The 25,209-nt window shown below is 43.4% G+C and overlaps 1 protein-coding gene across 3 annotated transcripts in view; it reads left to right on the top strand.

Annotated features, from left to right (window-relative positions):
* Window positions 1–25,209, top strand: part of Map2k6 (mitogen-activated protein kinase kinase 6) — a 143,812-nt gene that overhangs the window by 77,192 nt on the left and 41,411 nt on the right. For 2 of the 3 annotated variants that reach the window (XM_004655144.3, XM_045159311.1), the window contains exon 2: window positions 20,020–20,086. In XM_004655144.3, the coding sequence (XP_004655201.1) occupies window positions 20,020–20,086 (67 nt within the window). Of the gene's footprint in view, window positions 1–16,166; window positions 16,284–20,019; window positions 20,087–25,209 lie in introns of those variants that run through there. The other variant, XM_045159312.1, reaches the window with a different exon arrangement.

Raw genomic sequence — 25,209 nt, 5'->3', positions numbered from 1 at the left:
GCATATGCCAAACTTGTGCATCTGGTGGGTACTGGGGAATTGGACCTGGGTCCTTAGACATCACAGGCAAGTGCCTTAACTCACTAAATAATCTCTCCAGTCTCGATGTTTAAAAAGTTTTAAATTTATTGTTTATGTTTTAAAAGTTTGCTGGAACCCTAAACACTCTTGGCAGAAATATAAAATGGAACTGCTGCTCTGAAAATCACTGTGATTCAAAGGGGAAAGTGTGGGCGGGGGGGGGGAGGGTATTACCATGGGATATTTTTTATTTTTATTTTCTTAAAATTTTTTTGGTTTATTTTTATTTACTTATTTGAGAGCGACAGACAGAGAAGGAGGGAGGGAGAGAGAGAGAGAGAGAGAGAGAGAGAGAGAGAGAGAGAGAGAGAATGGGCACACCAGGGGTTCCAGCCACTGCAGACAAATTCCAGATGCATGCGCCCCCTCGTGCATCTGGCTAATGTGAGTCCTGGGGAATCGAGCCTCGAACCGGGGTCCTTAGGCTTAACAGGCAAGCGCTTAACCACTAAGCCATCTCTCCAGTCCATTTTTTTAAAAAAAATTTGGTGTTTTTTATAATCATGGAAAATGTTAATGAAAATTGTGAAAAGGAAAAATAAGAAAACCATTGTGACAGTCTCATGAAAGATACACATGTTACTGTTAGGTAGAGCAGTTTTACTCCTAGCCATGCACTCAAGAGAATAAAACACTTTACACAAAATTTGGACATAAATGTCCATAGCAGCTTAACTCCTGGTAGCTGAAGATTAGGAACATTTCAGATGTCCATGCGCTGGTGAACAGCTCAATTGGTAAAGGCACTTGCTGTGTAGCTGTGAGGACCTGCATTCTGACCCCTCAGAGCGCACACAGATGTCTCTGTAATCCCAGTGTTTGGGAAGCAGAGGTGCGTGGGTTCCCTGCAGGGCACGCAGGCTAGATTAGCCAAGTCAGTGAGCTCTAGGTTCAGTGAGAGAGCCTGTCTCTGTACATAAGGTGAAGAGCGACTGCAGAGGAGACCCAAAGTGGACCGCTGGCCTCCACACAGACGTGAACATGCCACCGCCCACACGTGTGCATTCCCACACAAGCAAGCATGCGTGTACACATGCACTCCCCACACGGCATCCTCTAAATGTCTGAGGCCTTTGAGATCTGGACCCCATGGGGAATTTGGGCAGGACAGACTGTTAAAGTGATTGTGCTCAGTGTCTCTCTCAACTTCCCTTCACGGCACACTGAAAGTGCCCTCTCCCTTTGTGCCTAGTTCCTTCTTGTTTAAAGAATGCTTTCTTGTACACTACCTCTCTGCACTGTCCTCTTGTCCTACGATGCTCAGTGGCACACTACCCAGCATTGCTGTGCCCCTCTATACCCTCTTTCTGTTTTGACTCTATTTTTTTTGTATATCTTATTTTTAATTGTGCAAACTCAGTTTCATTTATGTATCCAATATGCTTTGTCTGTACTCATCCCTCATGTCTCGTCCCTCCTCCCGCTAGAGTCCCTCCCCTACTTTCATTTCATTTGTTTTATTTATTATTTATTTTTTGAGTCAGGATCTCAGGGAACCTACTCTGACCTTGAACTCACGATACATCGGAAGCCAGCCCTCAATGCTTGATCATCCTGCCTCTATTTCCCATATGTTGGAATTATAGATGTATGCTACCATGCCTTGTCCTCATGTTTATAAAAAAACTAAATTATGGGGCTGGAGAGATGGCTTCTGGTTAAGGCGCTTGCCTGCAAAGCCAAAGGACCTTGGTTCGATTCCCCAGAACCCACATAAGCCAGCTACACAAGGTGGCACATGCATCTGGAGTTCATTTGCAGTGGCTGGGAGCCCTGGTTCACCCATTCTCTCTCTCTTTCTCTCTGTCTCTCTCTCTCTTTCTCTGCCTCTTTCCATCTCTTGAATAAATAAATAAAAATTTTAAAAAAATTTTAAAAATAAAAAATAAATTATGCATATGAGAGGAAACATGGTATTTGTCTACTGAGTCTGGCCTACTTTGCATAATAGGATCTCCAGTTCCATCCATTTTCTGGCAAATGACCTGATTTCATTCTTCTTGATCATTGAATAATACTTCACTCTATAATTTGCTACATTTTCTTTATCTGTTCATCTGTTGATGGACATTTAATTTGGTTCCATAACTTGGCTATTGTGACTCAAGTCTCTGGCCTCTTTAGAACTTTTGTCCCAGTAGCTTCTTTTCTTCCCTTGACTATTGCTTAAATTTCCTATCACTTAACAACAATAATAGCAACATAATAATTTGAATAAAAATAAGCATATAAACTTTCCTTAGATCCTTATTTTTTTCCTTCATTAGTATGTTCTGTCCTTTCTCATGACAGTTTTTTTTTAGAAGCCTGCAGAGTTTTAATTAATGTAAACTTTTTTTTTTCCTGTTTTTGGATTTTGGAGGTAGGGTCTCACTCTAGCCCAAGCTGACCTGGAATTCACTATGTAGTCTCAGCGTGTCCTGGAACTTATGGTTATCCTTCTACCTCTGTCTCCAGAGTGCTGGTATTAAAGGTGTGTGCCACCATGCTTAATTAACTTTTTTTAGTTTTTATTTTTTTATTTTTTGGTTTTTCAAGGTAGGGTTTTACACTTGCCCATGCTGACCTGGAACTCACTATGTAGTCTCAGGATGGCCTCGAACTCTCAGCAATCCTCCTACCAGTGCATTCTAAGTGCTGGGATTAAAGGTGTGTGCTATCACGCCTGGCCAACTTTTTAAAAATTTTATTTAGGTTGATATGATAAAGTCAAGAGCCTTGTGCTAAATTTAAATCTAAAATGTATCACACCTGGATCCATTTGGCATGTGAAAGAGAAACTACCTCAAAGTGGAAAGCATTTCTCTCAAATGTTTCCTCGGCATAGATTAGGAACCCACCATCACAAGCAGGCACAGCCTGGCTGGGGCTGGAAGCAGTGAGATTGTTATTTGGTGAAAGGCTTTGTTTATTTTTTTAAGCACTGGAGATGGAACAGTTCATTGGAGAAAAAATACCACCATTGATATGAGGAGACATGAGGTAGTTCTTACTACTCAGAAAATGCCCTGGGAGGGTGAGACCATCCCTAGAATAGATTTGTCTTTTTTTTTTTTAATTTTTTTTGTTTATTTTTATTTATTTATTTGAGAGAGACAGGCAGAGAGAGAGACAGATAGAGAGAGAGAGAATGGGCGCGCCAGGGCCTCCAGCCACTGCAAACAAACTCCAGACGCGTGCGCCCCCTTGCGCATCTGGCTAACGTGGGTCCTGGGGAATCGAGCCTCGAACCGGGGTCCTTAGGCTTCACAGGCAAGTGCTTAACCGCTAAGCCATCTCTCCAGCCCTAGATTTGTCTTTATGCATTCACTTCATTTTGAAAGTCAAAGGAATCTCAAAGACCCCTGGTTTGGGATAGTTGACTCTTCTCATGGGAAAGGGGAAGTTCCAGGTTAGGTTTTACTGTCAGCATAAAGCCATCCGTGAGCCCATGAAAAGACTAAGAGCCCTTTGCCTTGATCTTGGGAGAAGTTCTCCCCACACAGTACATAAGCCTCCCTAAGACACAGCGTCTCACCCAGTCACAGCTTTTCGAGTAGTCACTTGACTCTTAACCCTCCTGCTAATGTAATTTATGTCAGGTACGGACTAGGCTTTTCTGTTTCATCAAATGACTTCTCAGGGAAACACTGTAGAGTTTGTCAACATGTCACAGAACTATCTAAAGGTAGAAAGCATTTTCTTCCCCCACCCCCACCCCAGGGTCTCTGACCTTTCCAGTATCAGGTATGAATTCTCTCCATTACAGCAGGCAGAACAAGCAGTTGGTTGTACCGTTTACAGCAGAGAGTAGAAAACTTTATGAGCTTGTCTATGAAGCTGATACAGCACTTCTTTTATATACCTGAAGATCATTTACTGAGAAAATTAGCTGACCATGGTTTTTCATTTTAGCATCAGAGAAACTAAGCCCAGAAAGGTTAAGAGCTCATGACAGAACTTCTTGAGTCTAGAGCCCCTGGCAGACTTAGGTCATGTCCTCACAATTCTTGGTAAACAACTTTATAACCTGCACGTGTTATGTGGAGAAGCCTGTCATATGAGCAGAAAGGCTGGACAGTGGATTTTATCCAAGACATTTTTCTTTGGATCCCAGCATTTATATATAGCCCTGACACAATACAGTAGTCATCCTTCCACAAGTGTGTGGACGTAGGCTTGTGATGGACTGCTCCTAGCTGGACAAGGTCTGTGTATTTGGAGAAGGCCCTTGACATATTAAAACTAATGCCTCATTCAGTTGTCGTGATCATTAGATATATCAGTCATGTGAAATATGAAAACTGTGCCTTGTATATAATCCATATATAAATTCAATTTTATTGTTATTATTTTTTTCATGAGCAGTGTAGCTGATCCACTTACCCAACAAGTTTATTAGTTGCTTAGTTGCTTAAACATCTCTTTTCTTTCTTTATTTTATTTTTTTTTTTAAAAAATTTTTTTAACTTATTTGAGAGCGACAGACACAGAGAGAAAGACAGATAGAGGGAGAGAGAGAGAATGGGCGCGCCAGGGCTTCCAGCCTCTGCAAACGAACTCCAGACGCGTGCGCCCCCTTGTGCATCTGGCTAACGTGGGACCTGGGGAACCGAGCCTCGAACCGGGGTCCTTAGACTTCACAGGCAAGCGCTTAACCGCTAAGCCATCTCTCCAGCCCTGCTTAAACATCTCACAGATGTTGCTTTTCCCATTTTAAGGATAAGGCTTAGGGCTGGAGAGATGGCTTAGTGGTTAAGTGAACTTCATGTGCAGGCATGAGGGCTTGAGGGACCCGAGACTGCCCCAGTTCAAATCTGCAGATCCCATGTGAAGCACTGGGTGTGGCCATGCATGCCTCGAACCCCAGAGCAGCAGAGACCCAAGAATCTTCAGAGCCCATGAAGCTCTGGGTTTAGGGAAGGGAGACTCTGGCTCAAACCAAAACTGGTGGAGGAGTGATGGAGCAGATCCGCCAATCTTCCACTTCTGGTCTCTGCAGTCAGGCAAGAATATGCGGCACTTCAAGGGACCTTACACATGCATACGCCCCCACACCACACTGCACCTTACTCCCCCCCCACATTACCCCCCCCACAAAAGATAAGGCATAGATTTAAAAGTTTTTCAAGTCCTCACAACTAAGCTAATTAGCCCTTTCCAATGAGCCTCTTTTTCACAGGGTCATGTTAACTTGCTTTCTCATTTATAACCTAGTTGGATCTGTATGCCATCTGATCATTTCTATGCATGTATATGTATATATGTGGCATTCTTCCCTTAGTCAATTATCTTGTTCCCCAGTAATAAAGATGCAAAAAATTCCATTCGTCACATTCAGTCAAAATCAATCCAATAAAACCCTACAAGGTAAAGGAGGTCTTGTAACAACATTATTGTACCAGGGATCAGTACAAACTCACTGTATTTTTTGGTTAGACAATAAAAGCATCTTAGGAACACACAGGGAACAGCAAGAGACACTACAGAGCACATCACTCACTCAAACAATCCACCAATCTAGACTCTTCACTCACAGTCCAGGGGTCACATAGGGAGTGGAACATTGTTCTGCTGCTGATGGAATTTATGTATTTTTTTTATTGTGTTCAGTCTTGGAGATGAACTCATTATATGTTTAAAGGTGACTGTCTGAAATAATTTCAAGACATATTACCCATGACTAGGGAACTCCACTTTTTGACACAATGACATATGGCAACATTTGTTAATTTCTGTGATGATGGATTATTCAGGAGGAAAACCTGAGGGCTCCAGACTTTCTATAACACCATGGAATTTTCCGGTGAATGTCAGGCAGCACTGAAGTCCAAGCACACTGGCAAAAATAAAGAAAAATAGATAAAAAAAAAACCTACACAGAAAACAAGTCGTTCGTTTTTATAGATTTGCTTTCTCTTCTCAGAAAATCTTGTATTTAAATTTTATGGTTTCCCAGGAGCTATTTCTTAGTCTTTGCTTTTTAATTGACTGTCATGAACCGGTAAGGAAAAAGGGTCATCAGTGTGGGATGCCCCTAATCCAGGGAAATATGTAGTAAAAACAAAAGGCAGAAGTCACAGTGGTCTTTTTGCCTTCTGTGCTTCAAAACCACCGCTTTCACCAATGTCTGGCTTTTCTTTAAAGAGATCACCAAGGGCCAACAAGGGGATTGGAGTTTTCTAGCTGAAGAGGCTGAATGACAGGCAAAGAACGCTGCCATGGTTTTTGGCCAGTGTTTCTTCAGCCCCTTGTGTCTCGGTGGCAGGGACCGTGAGGCATTGCAGAGTGTGCCAAAAGCACGCAGAAGGAGTTTCGTGTCTTCCTTTTAATTTTCCCTCCCACTTGGCGGTGTGTTAGGCAGACTTGAAAAGAGGTCAGCGGTTCCCCCTTCTCTGCTCCAGCCTAGATTACAAGATTAGCAGGTGGAAGTGGGATGACTGTGTGGTCACTGATGATGAAAAGAATGTTGCTTCCGGGCTGGAGAGATGGCTTAGCGGTTAAGCGCTTGCCTGTGAAGCCTAAGGACCCCGGTTCGAGGCTCGGTTCCCCAGGTCCCACGTTAGCCAGATGCACAAGGGGGCGCACGCATCTGGAGTTCGTTTGCAGAGGCTGGAGGCCCTGGCGCGCCCATTCTCTCTCTCTCCCTCTATCTGTCCTTCTCTCTGTGTCTGTCACTCTCAAATAAATAAATAAATAAAAATTAAAAAAAAAAAGAATGTTGCTTCCTTATGAAAACGTGTGTGTATTCATGTGAACCACTGAGTTTAGCCAGGGCATGGGCAGCCAGGGGGATTGTTTACCAGAGCATGGGCAGCTAACAGTGGCTACTGCAGTGAGTATTTCTCACTCCCCTGGCAAGTGCTAGTAATCCTTAGGGAGGGATGGACAGAGCTGTGCCCTCCTCCATCATCTGTGGTGGAATGTTAAAGTGTAAATTTTTCATAACAAAAAAAAAAAGGAAAACCCAAGTGTGCACGTGTGTTCCAACACTGGCTACCAAGGAATAAATAAACCAGTATTAGCCTGGTAAAAATATGGGCAAATGACTTGAACAGGCAGTTCTCAAAAAACAAAAACAAAAACAAAAACAATGCCATCAGGAGACATATAAAAAGCATTTAGGTTTCTTAAGTATTAAAAAAAAAATTCTGATTCACTTTAAAATTTATTTATTTGAGAGAGAGAGAAGGAGAATTGGTGCACTGGGGCCTCTAGCCACTGCAAATGAACTCCAGATGCAAGTACCACATTGTGTATCTGGCATTATGTGGGTGCTAAAGAATTGAACGGGGGTCCTTAGGCTTTATAGTAACTTTATAGTAAATGAGACCATTTGCTTTACTGGTAAAGCAGTCTCACTAAACAAAATTATTGAACTTGAATCTGCTCAAGTTCCCACCATTAGAGGCATATGTCAATCACCAACGAGAAACACAAATAGCAGAGTCCAGAGGGAAGACAAATGACCTATATATCTTTTTTAGTTTTTTTTTTTAAATTTATTGTGTGTGTGTGCATGCACATGCCAGGGACTCTTGCCCTTGTGGCTTTATGTGGATAGCTGGGGAATTGAAACTGGCTGGTAGGTATTGCAAGCATGCACATGCCTTTGACCACTGAGCAATCTCCTCAGCTCATGACTGCATGTTTTTTTAAAAAATATTTTATTTATTTATTTGAGAGAGAGAGAGAGAGAGGAAGAGGCAGAGATAGAGAGAATGGGCATGCCAGGGCCTCCAGCCACTGGAAATGAAATCCAGACGCACGTGTCCCCTTGTGCATCTGGCTAACTTGGGCCCTGGGGAATCAAACCGGGGTCCTTAGGCTTTGTAGGCAACCACTTTAGCCACTAAGCTATCTCTCTAGCCCATGACTGTAATTTTAATAATTTCTTCTCTCCCTCCCTCTCTCTCCCTCCCTCTCTCTCCCTCTCTCTCTCTCTCTCTGTCTCTCTCTCTCTCTCTCTCTCCACACACATGTATGTGGAGGTCAGATTGATGCTGACATCTTCAGTTGCTTTCCACTATTTATTGAGATGGGGTCTTTCACGCGAACCCAGAGCTCATTGACTGGGCTTGTGTAGCTGGTCAGCTTGCTCGGGAGAGCGCCTGTCTCTACTTCCACAGTGCTGGAATTACAGGCAGCCCACCAATGTGCATGTATGTGGATGCTAGGAATAGGAACTCCAGTCCTTACGCTTGAGCCCCAAACATCTTATTCACTGAACATTTCCCCAACCTAACGTGTGTGTGTGTGTGTGTGTGTGTGTGTGTGTGTGTTTAGTAAAAGCTTGCATAAAGCTGGAAGGCAGGGGAAGCAAAAATAAATGACAGTCCTTAGATTAAAAAAGAACTAAGAAATTCATCGATCATTCATAAGGCATAGACTTAATTTTGATCTAGTTTTACATAAACAACCTAGAATACTTGAAATATTTCTGAGACAATTAAAATTTTAGACACCAAGCAGATATTAAAAAAATATTTGTAGAGGTGTGATAATGGGATTGTGGTTATTTTTAAAAATAGTTTCTTTAGACGTATTTGGTAAAGCACCTAAGGGTGAATAGACTTGATATTTGGGGATATGTGTGGAATATAGATGAAACAAATTTGACCATGTGCTGATATGTTCTGTAGTTGGGGATGGTGTGTAAGGGTTGAATATACCTGTTTCTTTTTTAAACTTTCTCATAGATTTAAGATGTTCTATAGTAATATGGCATTAAAGAATAGATAAGTGGCTAGAGAAATGCTTCAGTGGGTAAGGTGCTTACCTGCAAAGCCTAACAACCTGGGTTCCATTCCCCAGTATCCACATAAAACCATGTGCACAGAGTGGCGGATGCATCTGGAGTACATTTGCAGTGGCTGGAGGCCCTGGTGTGCCCATTCTCTCTCTCTCTCTTTCTCTCTCTGTCTCTCTTCTCTTTATTTCTACTTGAAAATACATAAATAAAATATTGTAAAAAGAACAGATAAAACAGAACCAACTGGAACGAACCATACAACTTTAGACAATACTTAACTGGTAAATGGCTATGATTCTCAATGAGCCCAAAGCATTTAAACCAATTGACCCAGGGTAGAGCATGCATAGTGCAGTATCATAGGCAAGGATGGATCAACTAACTACACAGGAAAAGTGGACTGTTGACATTACTGATGACATGTGTGTTTTTCCCCAGACTCTATAAAGAAGGCATTATGTAAGGTAGCAATAAACATTCTTACAGAGATGAATTTCAGAGACTTTGTAAAGATGGACGTCATCATGGTGGAATGCACCTTGGTAAAAATTAGATGGAGCCACATGTTAGCTTTCAAGTGCTGTGAGAAAAGACCCAAGACAGTCAACCTACAAGGAGTAAGAATGCATTTTGACTCACTGTTTCTGAAGGTTTGGTCCATGGTCACTGGGAAGTATTGCTTACCTTGTGAAGTCCAGAAAGCTGAGAGAGAGAGAGAGAGAGAGAGAGAGAGAGAGGCCAGGGCCCCAATACTCCTTCAGGGATATGCCCTCATGACCTATTGTAGAAGATCAGCTACTTTCTCATTGCTGGGCCAAAACACCCAACTAGAAGCAGCTTTGGAAGGAAAACATTTATTTTTGGCTTAGAGTTTATTTTTAAATATTTATTTATTTATTTGAAAAAGAACAAGAGAACAAGAAAGAGGCAGATGGAGGGAGAATTGGCATAGCAGAGGTCCCAGTCACTGCAAACAAACGCCAGACACATGCACCACCTTGTGCATCTGGCTTACATGGGTCCTGGGGATTTGAACATAGGTCCGTAGGTTTCATAGGCAAGAGCTGTAACCACTAAGCAATTTCTCCAGCCCCTGACTTACAGTTTTGAGAGGAAGTTTCATCACTGTGGGGAAAGCATGGCAGGCGCAGGTAGCTGGCTTCACATCTGCACATCAGCAGGAAGGAAGAATGAACCAAGTGCAATAAGTAGGGTTGAAATCGAGCACCCCCAAGGCCCACCCCCCCAAGTGACACACCTCCTTTAACAAGGGCCACATTCCCAAGGCTCCACAACCTTCCCAAACAGCTCACCTCGTTGGGGATTAAACATTCAAATGCACGAGGCTATGGGGGGGACATTTTACACTCAAACCCCCACATCTAGATTCCTTCTAGTAGATCTCATTTCTGAAAGGTTTCACTACCTTCCAACAGTGCTGAAAACTGGAGATGAAGCTTTCAGCACATGAATCTTTGGGAGACTTTAAAGAGCCAAACTATTAGAAAGTCGGAAGAGAGACTGAATAGGCCTTGCCTGGAAACTGAAAATACGAAGATCCACACCATGGCCTCTAACCACTGCAAATGAACTCCAGAGACCTTGTGTGCCTGGCTTACATGGATGCTGGGGAATCAATCCTGGGTCCTTAGACTTCAAAGGCAAAAAAGCCTTAACCACTAAGCCATCTCTCCAGCAGTTAAGGTAAGCCAGATGCACAAGGTAGCACATGCATCTGGAGTTCGTTTGCACTGGTTGGAGGCCCTGGCTCACTCATTCGCTCTGTCTCTTTCTCAATCTCTTTGTCTCTGTTCAATAAATAAATTTAAAAAAAATTAAAAAAGAATTTCTTTTTTGGGGGGGGTGGTCAAAGTAGGTCTTGATCTAGCTCAGGCTTACCTGGAATTCACTATGTTGTCTCAGGGTGGCCTCGAACTCACAGCGATCCTCCTACCTCTGCTTCCCCAGTGCTCTGATTAAAGGAGTGTGCCACCATGCCCAGCTAACAAAGACCACAATTTAAATGACCATTATGACCACTTCCCTTCTGACCAAGAGGGAAAACAAAAGTTACTCCCTTTTAGATTTCCTTGGTCAGAAGGGAGGTGATCACAGAGCTCATTTAAATTGTGGTCTTTGTGGAAGATGTGTAGCTCAGAGTCTGAGCGCTTGCTCAGCATGCATCATGTTCGAGCCTGGGCTCAATCATAGGTCTGAGAAAGTGACCTTGACCTACAGGGAAAAGGAAATTTACATCTCCTGAGTTGGGGAAACTCAGCCTTCTTAAAAGATTTTGTAATTTCATTGCTGTTTCAAAATCTTTACATTTTGATAAGTATCAAACACACTCTAAGGCAGACAGTCTAATGGGCTGCTGTCATCAGGCTTCAACACGCAGAACTCATGTCTGACCCTACTTCCTCGAGAGCTCCGTCTTTCTGTTCACCCTGCCCCCCACAGTACTTTGAAGCAAATCCTAGAAGCATATTATTTCAGTCACAAACATTTCAGTATTTATCTCTGAAAATGAAGTCTTTTAAAACCCAATCAAAACTCTGTGTGCATTTTGAGAAGCTCAGCTGCATCCCTACATTTCTTTGCAATCTGTTTCCACATTTTTTTAATGTTCAAGCTCTGTTTTTAACACCCCTGTGACTACATTTCCTTTTGATACCAACTCATGAATGGAACAGTGCGTGAATAAGGGAAGAGCTGCGTGGAGCTGGGCGGCGGGGATTCCCCACAGAGCCGCTGCCTGCTTCCCCTTCTGACGGGGTCTAGAACACAAGCAGAGGCCCTGGGCCGCAACTTACTTGTAGGTAAAAGCTCTTTCAAGAGCTTGTAGTCAGCACCAGATTGCTAACCTGAAAAAAGAAAAAACAAAACAAAACAAAACATACTTCAGCGGTGCCAGCTCTAAAAGAAGAGCTGCATTCGCGTGAAGCTGTAAGAAAGTCCTTCCCAGGCTCTGCACATCTGGAGTGTTTCTGACAGGACCAGTGATTCTCTGCCCCCTACTGACTCTTGATCCTCATTTTTTTCCAAATAAAATTGCCTTCTCTGTATTTATGTTCATGCCCGTAGATTAGGCTGCTCTCACCATTGGCCAAAGGAGCTTCCTTTTGCAGACGGTGTTGACTCCTGGGGAGACTAAAAACTTGTCAGAGTGCTGAGGATAAAGTGACTGTTAATGTACCTACTGCTAAATGAGACCGCTCTACCACACTGTCCAAGGCTCGGGTAACACTCAGGAAGAGGGGTTCAAAGCATGTCAGAGCCAGAGGATGGGGAGGAGTGTTTTTTAACACTGTCTTCTAGACATGAAGTGGCTGGTGCATTCATGGTCTCATAGCAGCTCTGTTACCTGCATAAGACTTGCATAATATGAGCCCATCGACATTCTGTCCTATATGATGGAGGAGAACAATAAAAAAGAAAGAAATATCAATGTAGAAGAGGGACTAGTTGGAAGAAGAAGGGTTTTAGTGGCTGGGTAAGTGGGGAGAGGGACAAGAAAGGGCAATAGAAGAGGATTAATTGAATTAATGAAAACATACTATGTACATGTATAATATATATATGCATACACACACACACATATATATATGTTCTGAGGTTGCACTCCCAGAAATCCTTAGTCTGTAAAGTTGGAGTCTTTCCCATAGTCTGTGGGAACACTGAGCGTATGGTTCAAGATGGATGAGCTGATTGCAAATATAATTTTAGCATAAATAACATAAGGGAGGAAGAACAGAGGATGACATTGGGAGATAGAAGATGATTATAACAGGGGAATTCTGCTTACCTCATATTTTAAAAATATAAGCACTGATGTAGAAGGGAGAGGAGGAAGTATTTATGGGGCACTTGTCATAGGGTTGACACTGTGAGAATTCTTCCCACGTGCTCTAGCAGTTAAATCTGTCTGGGGCCTGGGAGGTTGTCCATCAGCTCCAGGGTGCAGATGTTGGGACTGAATTTCCCATAAGGAATCTTCTTTAAGTCATATTGTAAATATGTAGCATAGCTGGGATTTGAAATGCTATTTTATTGTTTAACTTTTTAGTGACAACCTCCATACATACAGACAATATAGGATGATCATGATCCCCTCTCACTCTCCCTTTTCCACTTTCCGAGTCCCTCCTCCACTGAATCCTTTCTTTTTCCCAATTAGTTTTTCTTGTATTTCATCTCATCATTTCCCCCTTCCTATTACACAGGTCTCATGTAGGTAGCATTGTGAGGTCATGAATATCTAGGCCACTTCATGTCTGGAAGACAGTATTGCAAAGCACTTGTCCCCTTTCTTTGGCTCTTACATTCTTTCTGCCACCTCTTTTGCAGTGGTCCTTGAACCTTGAAGGATGTGACAGAGATGTCTCATCTAATGCTGAACACTCCACTGTCCCTTTTTCTTAGCATTATGTTGAGTTTTGAGTCGCCCCAGTGGCCATCTCTATCTGAAAAGAGAAGCTTCTCCAACCAAAAGTGCAAGTAGCAATAGCATATTGGCATAAACATCAGTATTTACAGGGGAGTTTGGTGGGCATAATATGTCCATTTATCCAAACAGCAGTGGCAGCCTCCCCCTCTAGGGCTTGTAACCTCCCCAGTCATAGGCGTTTCATTAGGTTTTCAGTATCAGGCAGGAGAGAGGGACACACGTCCAATCAGAGAGCCGATTGTTTCCCCCATAACAGGCATGCCATCTTGCACCAGTTGTAGTTACACTTGGCCTGGCTGTCTAGCTGTATTGCTTGCAGGACCCACTGCCTGCTGAGACCGTTGTTGACTCCCCCAGCCCCCACAGGTTGCCTAGCTCTTCCCAGTATCCCAGCAGCCAATTACCAGGGAGGAGGCTTCCAGCTCACATACAGCTTGAGTTTTGAGTATCCTGCAGCCCAAGCATGTGGCATGTCAGCAGTAGGGTCTCATCATCCAGTTCTTGTAGGTAACTGAGAGCCTTGGCAATAGCCTGTAATGTTTTTTTTGGTGGAGGGAGGGTTCCAGAGGCCTTCCTGACCAACAATTCACTGCAAGGTATCCCATCCTGGCACAGAACCTTTCTTGCAGCAGCTACGAAGAGCCATTTTTAAAAAAAATTTTTGTTTATTTTTTTATTTAGTTATTTGAGAGCAACAGACAGAGAGAAGGAGGGAGGGAGGGAGGGAGGGAGGGAGGGAGGGAGGGAGGGAGGGAGGGAGGGAGAGAGAGAGAGAGAGAGAGAGAGAGAGAGAGAGAGAGAAAGAGAAAGAGTGGGTGTCCAGTGCCAGGGCTAAAGAACTCCAGACACATGCTCCCCCTATGAAGGGCCATTTTATTGATGCTTACATGGTAGTATTTCTGCCTCACCTGAGGATTTTCTTTTATCTCTATCTTCCTCTCTCCCATCCCATCCTGTTTTTTTTTCTCCTTCTCTCATCTCTGACCTCTCTTGCTTTCCATGTAATTGGGCAAAATGGCTAAGAAAAGAACAGCTATTTAGTCGACAAATATTTAACGGTGTGTAGGCACTGGACAAAATTGCTGCTGTCCTTATATTCTTATGGGGAAGGCAGATAATAAAAGCAATAAGTAGATGCAAAATAAATAAACGCAACAATAAAATAATGATTGAAAGGAAGGCATAAAAGAAACGATGGTTATGAAGATCTATATTGGGAAGGTCTGGGAAGGCTTGCTGGGGGTTGTGATAAGTGTTCTGAATTCAGAGGTTAAATTATTCTGCACAAGAGGTTAGAGGGGACAGTACAGTGCACAGGTAAAGCTCCCAAGAGATTTAGGGCCTCCAGCCGCTGCAGACAAACTCCAGATGCATGCACTACTTTGTTTATCAGCTTTGCGTGGGTCCTGGGGAATCAAACCCTGGTCATTAGGCTTTTCAGGGACACACCGTAGCCACTGAACCATCTCTCCAGCCCCACTGAAGAGTTTTAAAATGAGCTTTTCAACTTTTCCCCCTCTGAATGTGGTGTAATTCCATCCAAATTTTGCATCCTGCTTGGAGTCTTGGGGATGTGCAAGATCCAGTGTTGGGGGGCATAAAGAGTCCCTGTTCTTTTCCCCATGGCTTGTCCTCTGCATCCATTAGATTCCCTGCTTATGATCCTTATAATTTAATAACATCTAATGACACTTCTTTCACCAGTTTTACTGCCAACTGCACTTGGAATTTAAGCTCAGATGCCAGCTGTAAGGAGAGGGCAGCCAAGGCCTCCAGGTTGCCAGTGACTTGGCTGGAAGTCCCATTCATATTGGGAAACAGATTTTTAAAATAAATTTGGCTCTGGAAGCATCAACCTCCTTTGGTGAAAATGTCAGTAGTCACAAATCCTCAGCATCTCGCTCTCAAACCCTCAGTGTGGGGTTCTCATGCTATTTGGGTTGGCATTGGAGTATGACCTTCTAGTTTATATAATAAGGCACCCCAGAGAAGGCCTTTGGGCTAACCCTCTCCAAGTGGGTGTTGGGCAAGGCCTCTCATGTACTCCTTCATTTCCCCTATCCTCAAAGCTCCTGAGCATTGCTGTGACCTGGTAAACAGTTTCTATTGGCAAAGTGAGTCTCTCTCCCAATCTCCCTCCCCCTCTCTCTCTGCCTCTCTCTTTCTCTCCTCCGTGCCATTTTGCCCCCAGACTGGATGATCATAACCCAGCTTCGGTTGTCGATGCATTTTGCAAATCTGTGTGTGTGCTGGGAGCACATTATTTTCAGAGAAAACAGGCCTGGGTGTGACCCGCATAGGCTGAGGTAATTCAGGCTGCATGCGCCCAGTCAGGCTGACAGGCTTCCCTTGGATCAAGAAAAAGACAGACAAGAAATGTAGAGAATTCTGAGAAGGCTAGCATGCATGCCACCTAATGTACAGCCCATTTTCTGACTTTTTATTTTTTCACTTTTGCTTTAGAACACCGAGGGAGAAAGAAGTCTATTCACATAGTTGGCCATCTAACTTTATTTTCACTTTATTTTACTATACTCTTTCCCATTAATTTTTTTTTTCATCAAGGTGTTTAAATGTTAGTGTAATATTGTTGGTGCATTTTTCTGAGGTGGGGGTGGGAGAACAATTGATTGCCCTGAAATAAACACAGCTGGGAACCAACCATCTAGTATTTTCCTTTCTTTAAAGAAGTGAAAGAGGCATTTATAGACAGGCTAGAGAATATTTTCGTGTCCAGAATTACTTCATAGGTTTATAGCTTCAGGCTTGGTGAATGATCAATATCCTTCTCGGGTATCCGATGGACCCACTTCCCTTCTTCCCCCGCTGAGCGGTGCTTTCCTGAGAACAGTGAGGTTCGGCCATCCAGACGTGAGCAGGAGGTGGAGTCTGCTCCGTTCTCTCCTTCCAAGCTGAAGTGTGCGGTCTTGCAGCTTAGTAAAGGGTGGCTTCTCTGGGGGGTTCATCTTCTGGCCTTTCCCTGTCACTGCAAACCTCCTCGCTGACGCTTTTGGAGCTGGGCAAGTAAGTGAGCTCTGGCAGGCCAGTGTGCGCCCGTGAGTTTGGGGTTATTGATGGACTGGAGGGAAGGGGGGCTGCTTTCTAACAGTGGAATGCCACGGGGCTTCCTATCTCCTGGAAGCATTTCCCTCTTCTTGCTGTCAGGATTTGGGTTGTTTTGCGATTTTACACTTAGGAAAACTTTGAATTCTATGCAAATGCCGTACTTCTGTATAGTAAGGGGTCAGATCTGGAGGCAGGAAGGTGTGTTTCCCCTTGGGTATCAACAATGGGGCGGGGAGTGGGGTGCCCTTAAGGTGAGAACCAAGGCTCTCCCACTTGGAGAGCTTTGTTATTGCTTTGTTATTTTACTCCATTTACCTTCCCCCACCCTTGCTGCTCTCCTTTCCTTCTTCCCATCCTCTCTCTCTTCCCTCCCTCCTGTTTTCTCCCTCAGTCTTTTTTCTCCTTCCCTCTTTCTTGTTCTCTCCTTCTACCTCTTTTCTTGAATAGATGCTTTGATAATCCAATATGTTACCATGTAATAATTCATTATTTCTAAGAATTGCTTCTAATTAACTAATTGCAGTGCTAAGTGCTTTCAAAGTTTTCTTTTATTTAAACAAAAAAACAGTGGTTTTCCTTTAAACTTGTCATGTAGAAACAGAGTTAGAATTGAATAAGATAGATATGTTGGAATTTAAGAATAATTTCTGCTATGGTTTGTTTATATGACCACCAAGAATCTTTTATTTGAGAGCCCAATAAGGTTGTGCTTTTTGGGAATTTGTATTGGAAAATGTATGTATCTATATGAACAAGTTGAATCTCCATCCAATTTCTCCTGGCCTGTCCCATTTTAAATTGCATTCCTTATATTTGTGGCTGGAATCCACGGGTTATGCTTCCATCATTGTATATGGATTCTCACAATCAGATACCGTACCAAGCGGCATCCCTGGTGTTCAGTAAAAAGCTCTCAGTCTTGTTGATTGGCATTGCACTGTGTTGATTAAATTATTAAAATATACTCCATGGACTTTTATTAAAAATAAATTTTGTTTATTTTCAAGGAGAGAGAAAGAGAGAGAGAGAGAGAGAGAGAGAATGGGCATGCCATGGCCTCTAGCCACTGCAAATGAACTCCAGACACATGTGCCTCTTATGCATCTGGCTTATGTGAGTCATACGGAATTGAACCTGGGTCCTTTGGCTTCGCAGGAAAATGTATTAACCATTTAGTCATCTCTCTAGCCTTCCATGGACTCATGGGCCCTTGAGTTCTGGAAGTAGGAAAGTAAATGTTGAGTGTTGGATCTTACAAAATGCACACAATGAGAAGATACAATTAAGATTTATTTTTAAACTAAAGATGTCTGTAGAAGGCTTTCTCTTTATTGATTACTGAGTAGTATAGTTTTCCCTAGTTTTATATAATCTGAAAGACTTAATCTAGATATTGGAATTCAAGGGAGTACTTAGAAAGTTTCAACCATATATATATCTGATAACACAGATTTGTTCATGAATTTCTTAATATTTTTAAATGAGATTATATGTTGTTTCTTTATGTAATAAAAATTGAAGAGTACTCATGTAGTCCCAGTGTTTTTCCTGTATCTTACTTGTTTTGATTCTCACATGGGTCCAAAGAGGTAGATGTTGATGCTGCTTTTGTATTTCTTGGTTGAGGAAATTGAGAGTGTGATTAAAAGCCAGTTTGGTGGTCACTTGGTTAATGCAAGAATCAGATAAAATAAACTGGTTATTTTGAAACTGAAATTCCATGTTTCCCCACCCCACAGTATCTGGCCATAGCTACACTTCTACCATTATAGACTGGTGAAAAGAACTCCAGTAAGAGCGTCAGGAGACCTGGGTGCAGGTTCTGAGGTCATTATTGCTCTGTGATTCCCGAGCAAGTATCTTATGCTTCACGTGCTGTTCTTGTGCTAAATTTCGTTGTCGCTTTAGCATCTACCCAGGGCTTCTATCATGTCTGATATGTCCACTTGCAGTGCAGAGCAGAGCTGAGAAAGAAAGAACTGAGGGCCTCATCCCCCAACCTTGCTTTGGTTTCCCTTGCTAAGTGCAAGAGACCCAGGACCCACATGCAGGAGGAAGCTCCAGACTCCAATCTGCTTCCTGAGCTGGCATTTCTCAGGTTTTTCCTCTCTGACTTGTCAACAGAAGAACTTGAGCCAAGTTCCATTGTAGTTTCATCCCAGGGATGAAAAACATCAGGTTATACTCCCATCTGGCCTATGAGGAAGTGATAACCTCCTTGCATGTGGTATCATAATCCTTTTTGGAACAAAGCAAATATAAATAAGTATTGGTTTAAAAATGATCTTTCTTTGGTTTTACTACTTGTCTCAGGCAGGTGTCTGAGGAATGAGACAGGGCAGGACAGTTGAAAACTTTTCTCTTTTTTTCTCTTTTTGCCCTTAAGTCTAACAACTGTTAATAGACCAGTTTAGAAAATTGCAGGATACTGATATCACGGTGATAACTATATTTTATGCAATTAAAAAGGAGAAAAATTATGAAAATGTGGTGCATATACACACATTGGGGTTTTATTCAGCTGTAAAAAATAATTCTTATGAATTTTTCAGGAAAATGGTATATTGGAAAGAATTATACTAAGTGAGGTAACCCAAGCTCAGAAAGACAAAAATCACATGTTTTCTCTCATGTGTGTGTCCTAACAGCTCAGAACACAACTTTTTAATGCTTGTATGTATGCAAATAAGGGGATGGGAGACCAAGTAATGGCTATGGTTTGAGAGAGGAGACCATGAAGCATGAGAACATGAGGCAGGGAGAAGGGGAAGGGTAAAGGAAATGTGCAGTGTGAACGCGGAAATGAGGCTAAGCTGGGGGGAGGGGGCACAAACAAGGGAGAGGAGGGAAGATGAAGAACATAAAGAAATGGTTTGAAAACAAAATGAAACCCAATTATATGTTAATAACTAATATATATAATCATATATATCTTTAAAACCTGGGGGTGTGATGGCTCAGTGGATAAGGCTTGCCATGCAATCATGAGGACCTGAGTTCAAATCCCCAGAATCCATGTAAAATGCCAACATGGTGGTGCCCAACCCCGGGAGGTGGCAACAGAATCTTTGGGTCTCACTGGCTAGCTAGCGTGACTGAATCAGTAAGCTGTAGGTTCAGCGTGTAACCCTATCTCAAAAGAAAGTAGGGCGAAGAGCAGTCAATTAAGACACCAGACATCTGGCTTTGCGTTTATGTGCACTGGTGCACACATGTGTACACCTAGACATGTGCAAGCATACATATACGTGCACATCCATACTATATACTTGTGCAAAAAAAAAAAAATTAAACAACTATAACCAAAATCACCTGCCATCACCAAAGAAATTGGGATGACAAACTCTCAGCCGGGAGAAAGGCAGCATCTCCTTAAAAAATGAGAATTTTTTTTGTTTTGTTTTTATTGCTGGAGATGGACCCAGCGCCTTGCACATGCTAGCAAGTGCTTTACCTGACATCCTCGCCCTGGGCTGTTGGTAATGCCGCTCCTGCCTGCAGCCCACAGTTGAGGAGCACTGCTCCCTAGGGCTTTGGATTTTGTCGTTTGGCACTCATAACTGCTGAGAAGCAAGTTGTGTTCTGAGCTGGGGGCTGTGAGTGTGTGCCCCAGACTCTTCCCACTTGCCAGCAGTCTGCCTTGACGCCCTTGCTGTGACCAGCCTCTAACTTTTGCCTTGTGTCTTCCCCATAGGCAAGAAGCGAAACCCTGGCCTTAAAATCCCGAAAGAAGCATTTGAACAACCTCAGGCCAGTTCCACGTAAGTCAGCAAGAGGAACACTCTGACCTAAACAACTGTGCTTCTTCTATCTGTAGCAGGGTTCACCTTTGAGCAAGAAAAGCCCTTTACACAGGGAAGTCATTGGCTCACTTTCCTCGGGCCGGAAATGATCACAGTCTGTCAGTCGGTCTGTATTAATGGGAAGCTAGGAAGTCAAGTGTCTCATCGGTTGAGGAAGAACTAAATGTACCAAGCATTTGGCAGTGGAGATCCTGGATAAGGCCAGAAAGTTCCCTTACTTTTTCCTATAGATCTGAATGAATAGATGGATGTCTGTGGAAGCTACTGTTATGAAGTTAGGTGGAGCTGCAGTGATGGTGTTTGATGCGGACCCACATGCTGACAGCTGCATCCTGTCTACGGGTGTAGAAGGCAAGATGTAGTCCGTATTGGCTGAGGTGGGCCTTTCTAGTGCAGTGGGACATGTTCTCTGCAAGCCTCCTTTTATTCATTTATTTATTTATTTTAGACAGAAGGAGAGAAAGAATGGGCTCGTTAGGGCCTCTAGCCACTGCAAACGAACTCCAGATACATGCGCCACCTTGTACATCTGGCTGTCATGGGTACTTAGGAATTGAACCTGAGTGTTTAGGCTTTGTAGGCAAGCACCTTAACTGCTAAGTCATCTCTCCAGTCCTGAAAACATCCTTCTTTTTATAAAAAAAAAATTTTAGGGCTGGAGAGATGGCTTAGCGGTTAAGCGCTTGCCTGTGAAGCCTAAGGACCCCGGTTCAAGGCTCGGTTCCCCAGGTCCCACGTTAGCCAGATGCACAAGGGGGAGCACGCGTCTGGAGTTCTTTTGCAGAGGCTGGAAGCCCTGGCGCGCCCATTCTCTCTCTCTCCCTCTATCTGTCTTTCTCTCTGTGTCTGTCGCTCTCAAATAAATAAATAAATAATTAAAAAAAATAAGTATGTATGCTGCTATAGCTGGAAAATTACTTTAAAAAATTTTTAATTAATTTATTTGAAACGAACACAGGGAGAAAGAGTCAGATAGAGACAGTGAGTATGAGTATGGGCACACCAGTGCTTCCAGCCTCTGCAAAAGAACTCCAGATTCAGGCACTACTTTGTGCATCTGGCTTTAGGTGGGTACTGGGGAGTTGAACCCAGGCAGGAAGAGTTTAACCTCTGAGCCATCTTGGCAACCTAATAAAACTCTTTCTTGTGTCTCTGTGGGGGCAGGAGGGTCTTCTGTCCAGCTGGAGGTTCAAATGCCAACACATGTGCTCAGGAGGAACCTGAGGCTACGCACCACAGCGGAGGAGCTGGAGCGGCAGAGAAGGTCGGGGGGAGTGCATCTCAGTGGAAGCCTAGGTTTCTAAGCTTTTGCTTATGTCTACAGAACCCCTTTTTGTGAAGGGTGTTTTACCTTAGCTCTGATTCACCCTGTCTGGAAGAGCCTCCCCTGGTGTGGGGATGTGGTCACGACGATGACGTTCTAGGAGTTGGGTCTCTGCATGAATGAATGTGGAAGAACAGAGCAGAGCGGAGGGATGGTCTTCTGTGATTGGGGTGATTTCTGGAGGGGCTCACGGCAAGTGGGGTGCCCCTTTCGTGAGGCACAATAGGATGAAATTCTCTGTTAGTGCTGTCAGGTTGGGCTTTGTTGGGAGAGTGTTCCTCTGAGTCCCTACACTGTGACTGTGCAATATACAACCTTTTGGTCTCTAAATACTTTGTAGACAGCTTACAGACAAATATTTGGCTTACTCATGTTCCCTGTACAGTACTTCATGGGCTATACTTTATTGCTTTTTTTTTTTTTTTTTTTTGAGGCAGGGTCTTGCTCTAGCTCAGGCTAACCTGGCATTCACTATCTAGTCTCAGGGTGGCCTCGAACTCATGGCAATCCCCCTACCTCTGCCTCCCAAGTGCTGGGATTAAAGGCAGGCGCCACCACTCCCGGCCATGGGCTACACTTTAAAGACTTTTACTCTGAAATAGTTATATATGCATAGGACGTTGTAAAGAAACTGGGGAGATGGTTCAGCAACTAAAGGCACTGGCTTGCAAAGCCTGACAGCTGGGTTTTGATTCCCTAGTGCCCACATAAAAAGCCATGTGCACAAAGTGGTATATGTGTCTGGAGTTCCTTTGTATTGGCAGGAGGCCCTGTGTGCCCGTTCATTATCCTTAACAAATATATATATATATATATATATATATATATATATATATATATATATATATATATATATATATATGTTATACAAAGTAGGGTCTTGCTCTAACCCAGGCTGACCTGGAATTCACTATGTGGTGTCAGGCTGACCTCTAACTCATAGTGATCCTCCTACCTCAGCCTCCCAAGTGCTGGGATTAAAGGCATCCGCCACTGCGCCAGGCAATAATGTTTTTGTTTGTTTGTTTTTCAAGGTAAGATTTTACTCTAGTCCAGGCTGACCTGGAATTCACTATGTAGTCTCAGTGTGGCCTTGAACTCATGATTGATCCTCCTACCTCTGCCTCCCAAGGGCTGGGATTAAAGATGTGCACCACCACTCCAAGTGATAAATATTTTTTAAAAGGAAATAATCAGTTCCTTTAATTCATCCTGCACCATTTCATGTTAACATCCTATACAACTGCAGAATATTGTCAAAATCAGGGAAATAATATTGTTGTAAACCATTGAACTTATTTGATTGACTAGACCTGTGTGAGTGGGTGTGTGTGTGTGTGTGTGTGTGCACGCACGCACGTGTGTGTATGTGGGGGTGTAGCTCTACATGGTTTTTCTAGTGTGTAATCTTGTGATCTTATTATTTTTGTCTACTGTTTGAAGTAACTACAACCATAATCAAGGTCCTCAGCTACAGAACAATGTGAATCTCTTACACGATATTTCCTAAAAGCCAACCTTGCCTCTTCCCCGCGTACCCTGCTGTAACTCTGTCCACCACTGGTCTGTTCTCCGTTGCCATTTTCCTATGTCATGGTTGTTGGATATCTCCTCTTTGCATGTGTATGTTTGTGTGCACGTTCACATGTGTTCATGTGTGTATGGAGGCCAGAGGACAACCCTCCTTGTCATCGTCAGGTATTCTGCTTCTCTCTCTCTCTTTCCCTCTCCCTGTCTGGCTTTTGAGGGCGGGGTAGGGTTTTGAGGGCGGGGTAGGGTTTTGAGGGAGGGGTAAGGTTTTGAGGGAGGGGTAGGGTTTTGAGGGCGGGGTAGGGTTTTGAGGGCGGGGTAGGGTTTTGAGGGAGGGGTAGGGTTGTGCTCTGGCCGAGGCTGACCTGCGTGCAATTCACTATGCACTCTCAGGCTATTCTTGAACTCACGGTGAGCCTCCTGATTGGCCTGCTGGGTGCCAGGATTAAAGGTGTGTGTCACTACACCTGGCCTGTTTATCTCTTTTTGAGACTGAGCCTCATATTGTCCTAGAATTTACCATATTAGGCTATGCTGGCTGACCAGTGAGCTCCAGAAAGCCTCCTGTTTCCCAGTCTCCAGCACTAGGATTATAGCCTTATGCCACCACACCCTGAATTTATGTGAGCATTGGGGGTCGGAACTTGGGTCCTCATGCTTCCAAGCCATGCTCTTTAGGCATTGAACCTAAAGCCCTGTGTCTCTTTTCAGAGAATGATTGGTTTTCATTCAGTCTAATTTCCCTGAGGTTCATTCAAAGTGTTGTAAGTATCAATAGCTCCGGGGTGGCTCTTGAAGTCATGATGATCCTCCTACCTCTGACTCCTGAGCGCTGGAATTAAAGGTGTGCGACACCATGCCCTGAGGGTGAGGAATGTATTCTGCATAAATTGGGAAGGTCATAAGGCTTCTCCACTCTGTTGTATTGAGGTGGTTGATTACACTGTCTGTTAAATGTTGAACTCACTTTGCCTACCAAAAATAAGTCCCATTGGGCTGGAATATATTTTTTGAGCTATCCCTCCCTTGATTGTTCATATCATTTCCTTTTTAAACTTTTCTTTATTGACAGCTTCCATAATCATAGACAATAAACCATGACAATCCTCTCCCCACTTTCCTCCTTACAAAGCCACCTTGCACCCTATCCCCTCCCCCTCTCAATCAGTCTCTCTTTTATTTTGATGTTATCATCTTTTCCTCCTCTTATGAGGGTATTGTGTAGGTAGCGTCAGGCACTGTGAAGTCATGGATATCCAGGTCATTTTTGTGTCTGGAAGATTGTATTGTAAGCACCCCTACCCTTCCTTTGGCTCTTACATTCTCTTCTGCAATGGCCCCTGGGCTTTAAAAAGTGTGATAGAGATGTCTCAGTGCTGAACACTCCCCAGTGCCACTTCTCAGCACTGTGGTGACTTTTGAGTCATCCCAGAGGTCACTGCCATCTGAAAAGAGAAGTTTCTGTAACCAAAAGTGAGAGCAGCGTTAGTATATGTGTATGAACATTAAGAGAAGTGCTTACTGGGCAGTTGGGAGCATGCCATGCATTTAGCCAGACACCAGCAGGCATTACTCCCCTAGGGCTCATGACCTCCTCCACCATGGACTTTTGGCTAGGTTTTCAGTACCAGGCATGTAGTCCCTCCTATGGAGCGGGCATATTATTTCATTTGACCATCCCAAGAGACTGTGAAGACAGTCATCATTCCTGTCTCTTGAAGAATGACACAGCATAACTGTATAAGGGTCAGCTGCTTTATGCAAAGTTCTTCAGAACAAATTCAAGGCTGGGTTTATATTTGTGTTCTAAACTTCACTAGTTGGCTGGGCGTGGTGGCGCACGCCTTTAATCCTTGCCCTCGGGAGGCAGAGGTAGAAGGATTCCCGTGAGATCAAGGCCACCCTGAGACTATATAGTGAATTCCAGGTGAGTCTGGGCTAGAGTGAGACTCTACCTCAAAAAACAAAAACAAAAACAGAATAAACCTCACTAGTTCAGTGTATTAGGCAAGATAACTAGTTGTGCCAAGTCTTAATTTCCCCATTCCCCTTCTGAAAGCTAAGGAATAAACAATGATGCGGTTGTTATGAGAAATTAGATGTCATCCATATTAAGCATCTAGGCCACTGCATGGTCCTTTATGATTGTTTAGTAAAAGATAGTTTCAAGTTGTTTAGTATTGTGGCACAGCTTCTTCGCGTGTGTGCAAGCATGCATGCATGCGCA

Source organism: Jaculus jaculus, chromosome 9 (genome assembly GCF_020740685.1).
Source record: "Jaculus jaculus isolate mJacJac1 chromosome 9, mJacJac1.mat.Y.cur, whole genome shotgun sequence".
Classification (NCBI taxonomy): Eukaryota; Metazoa; Chordata; class Mammalia; order Rodentia; family Dipodidae; genus Jaculus; species Jaculus jaculus.
The sequence above is the reverse complement of the archived record's forward strand: the minus strand, read 5'-3'. Positions and strand labels throughout refer to the sequence as shown.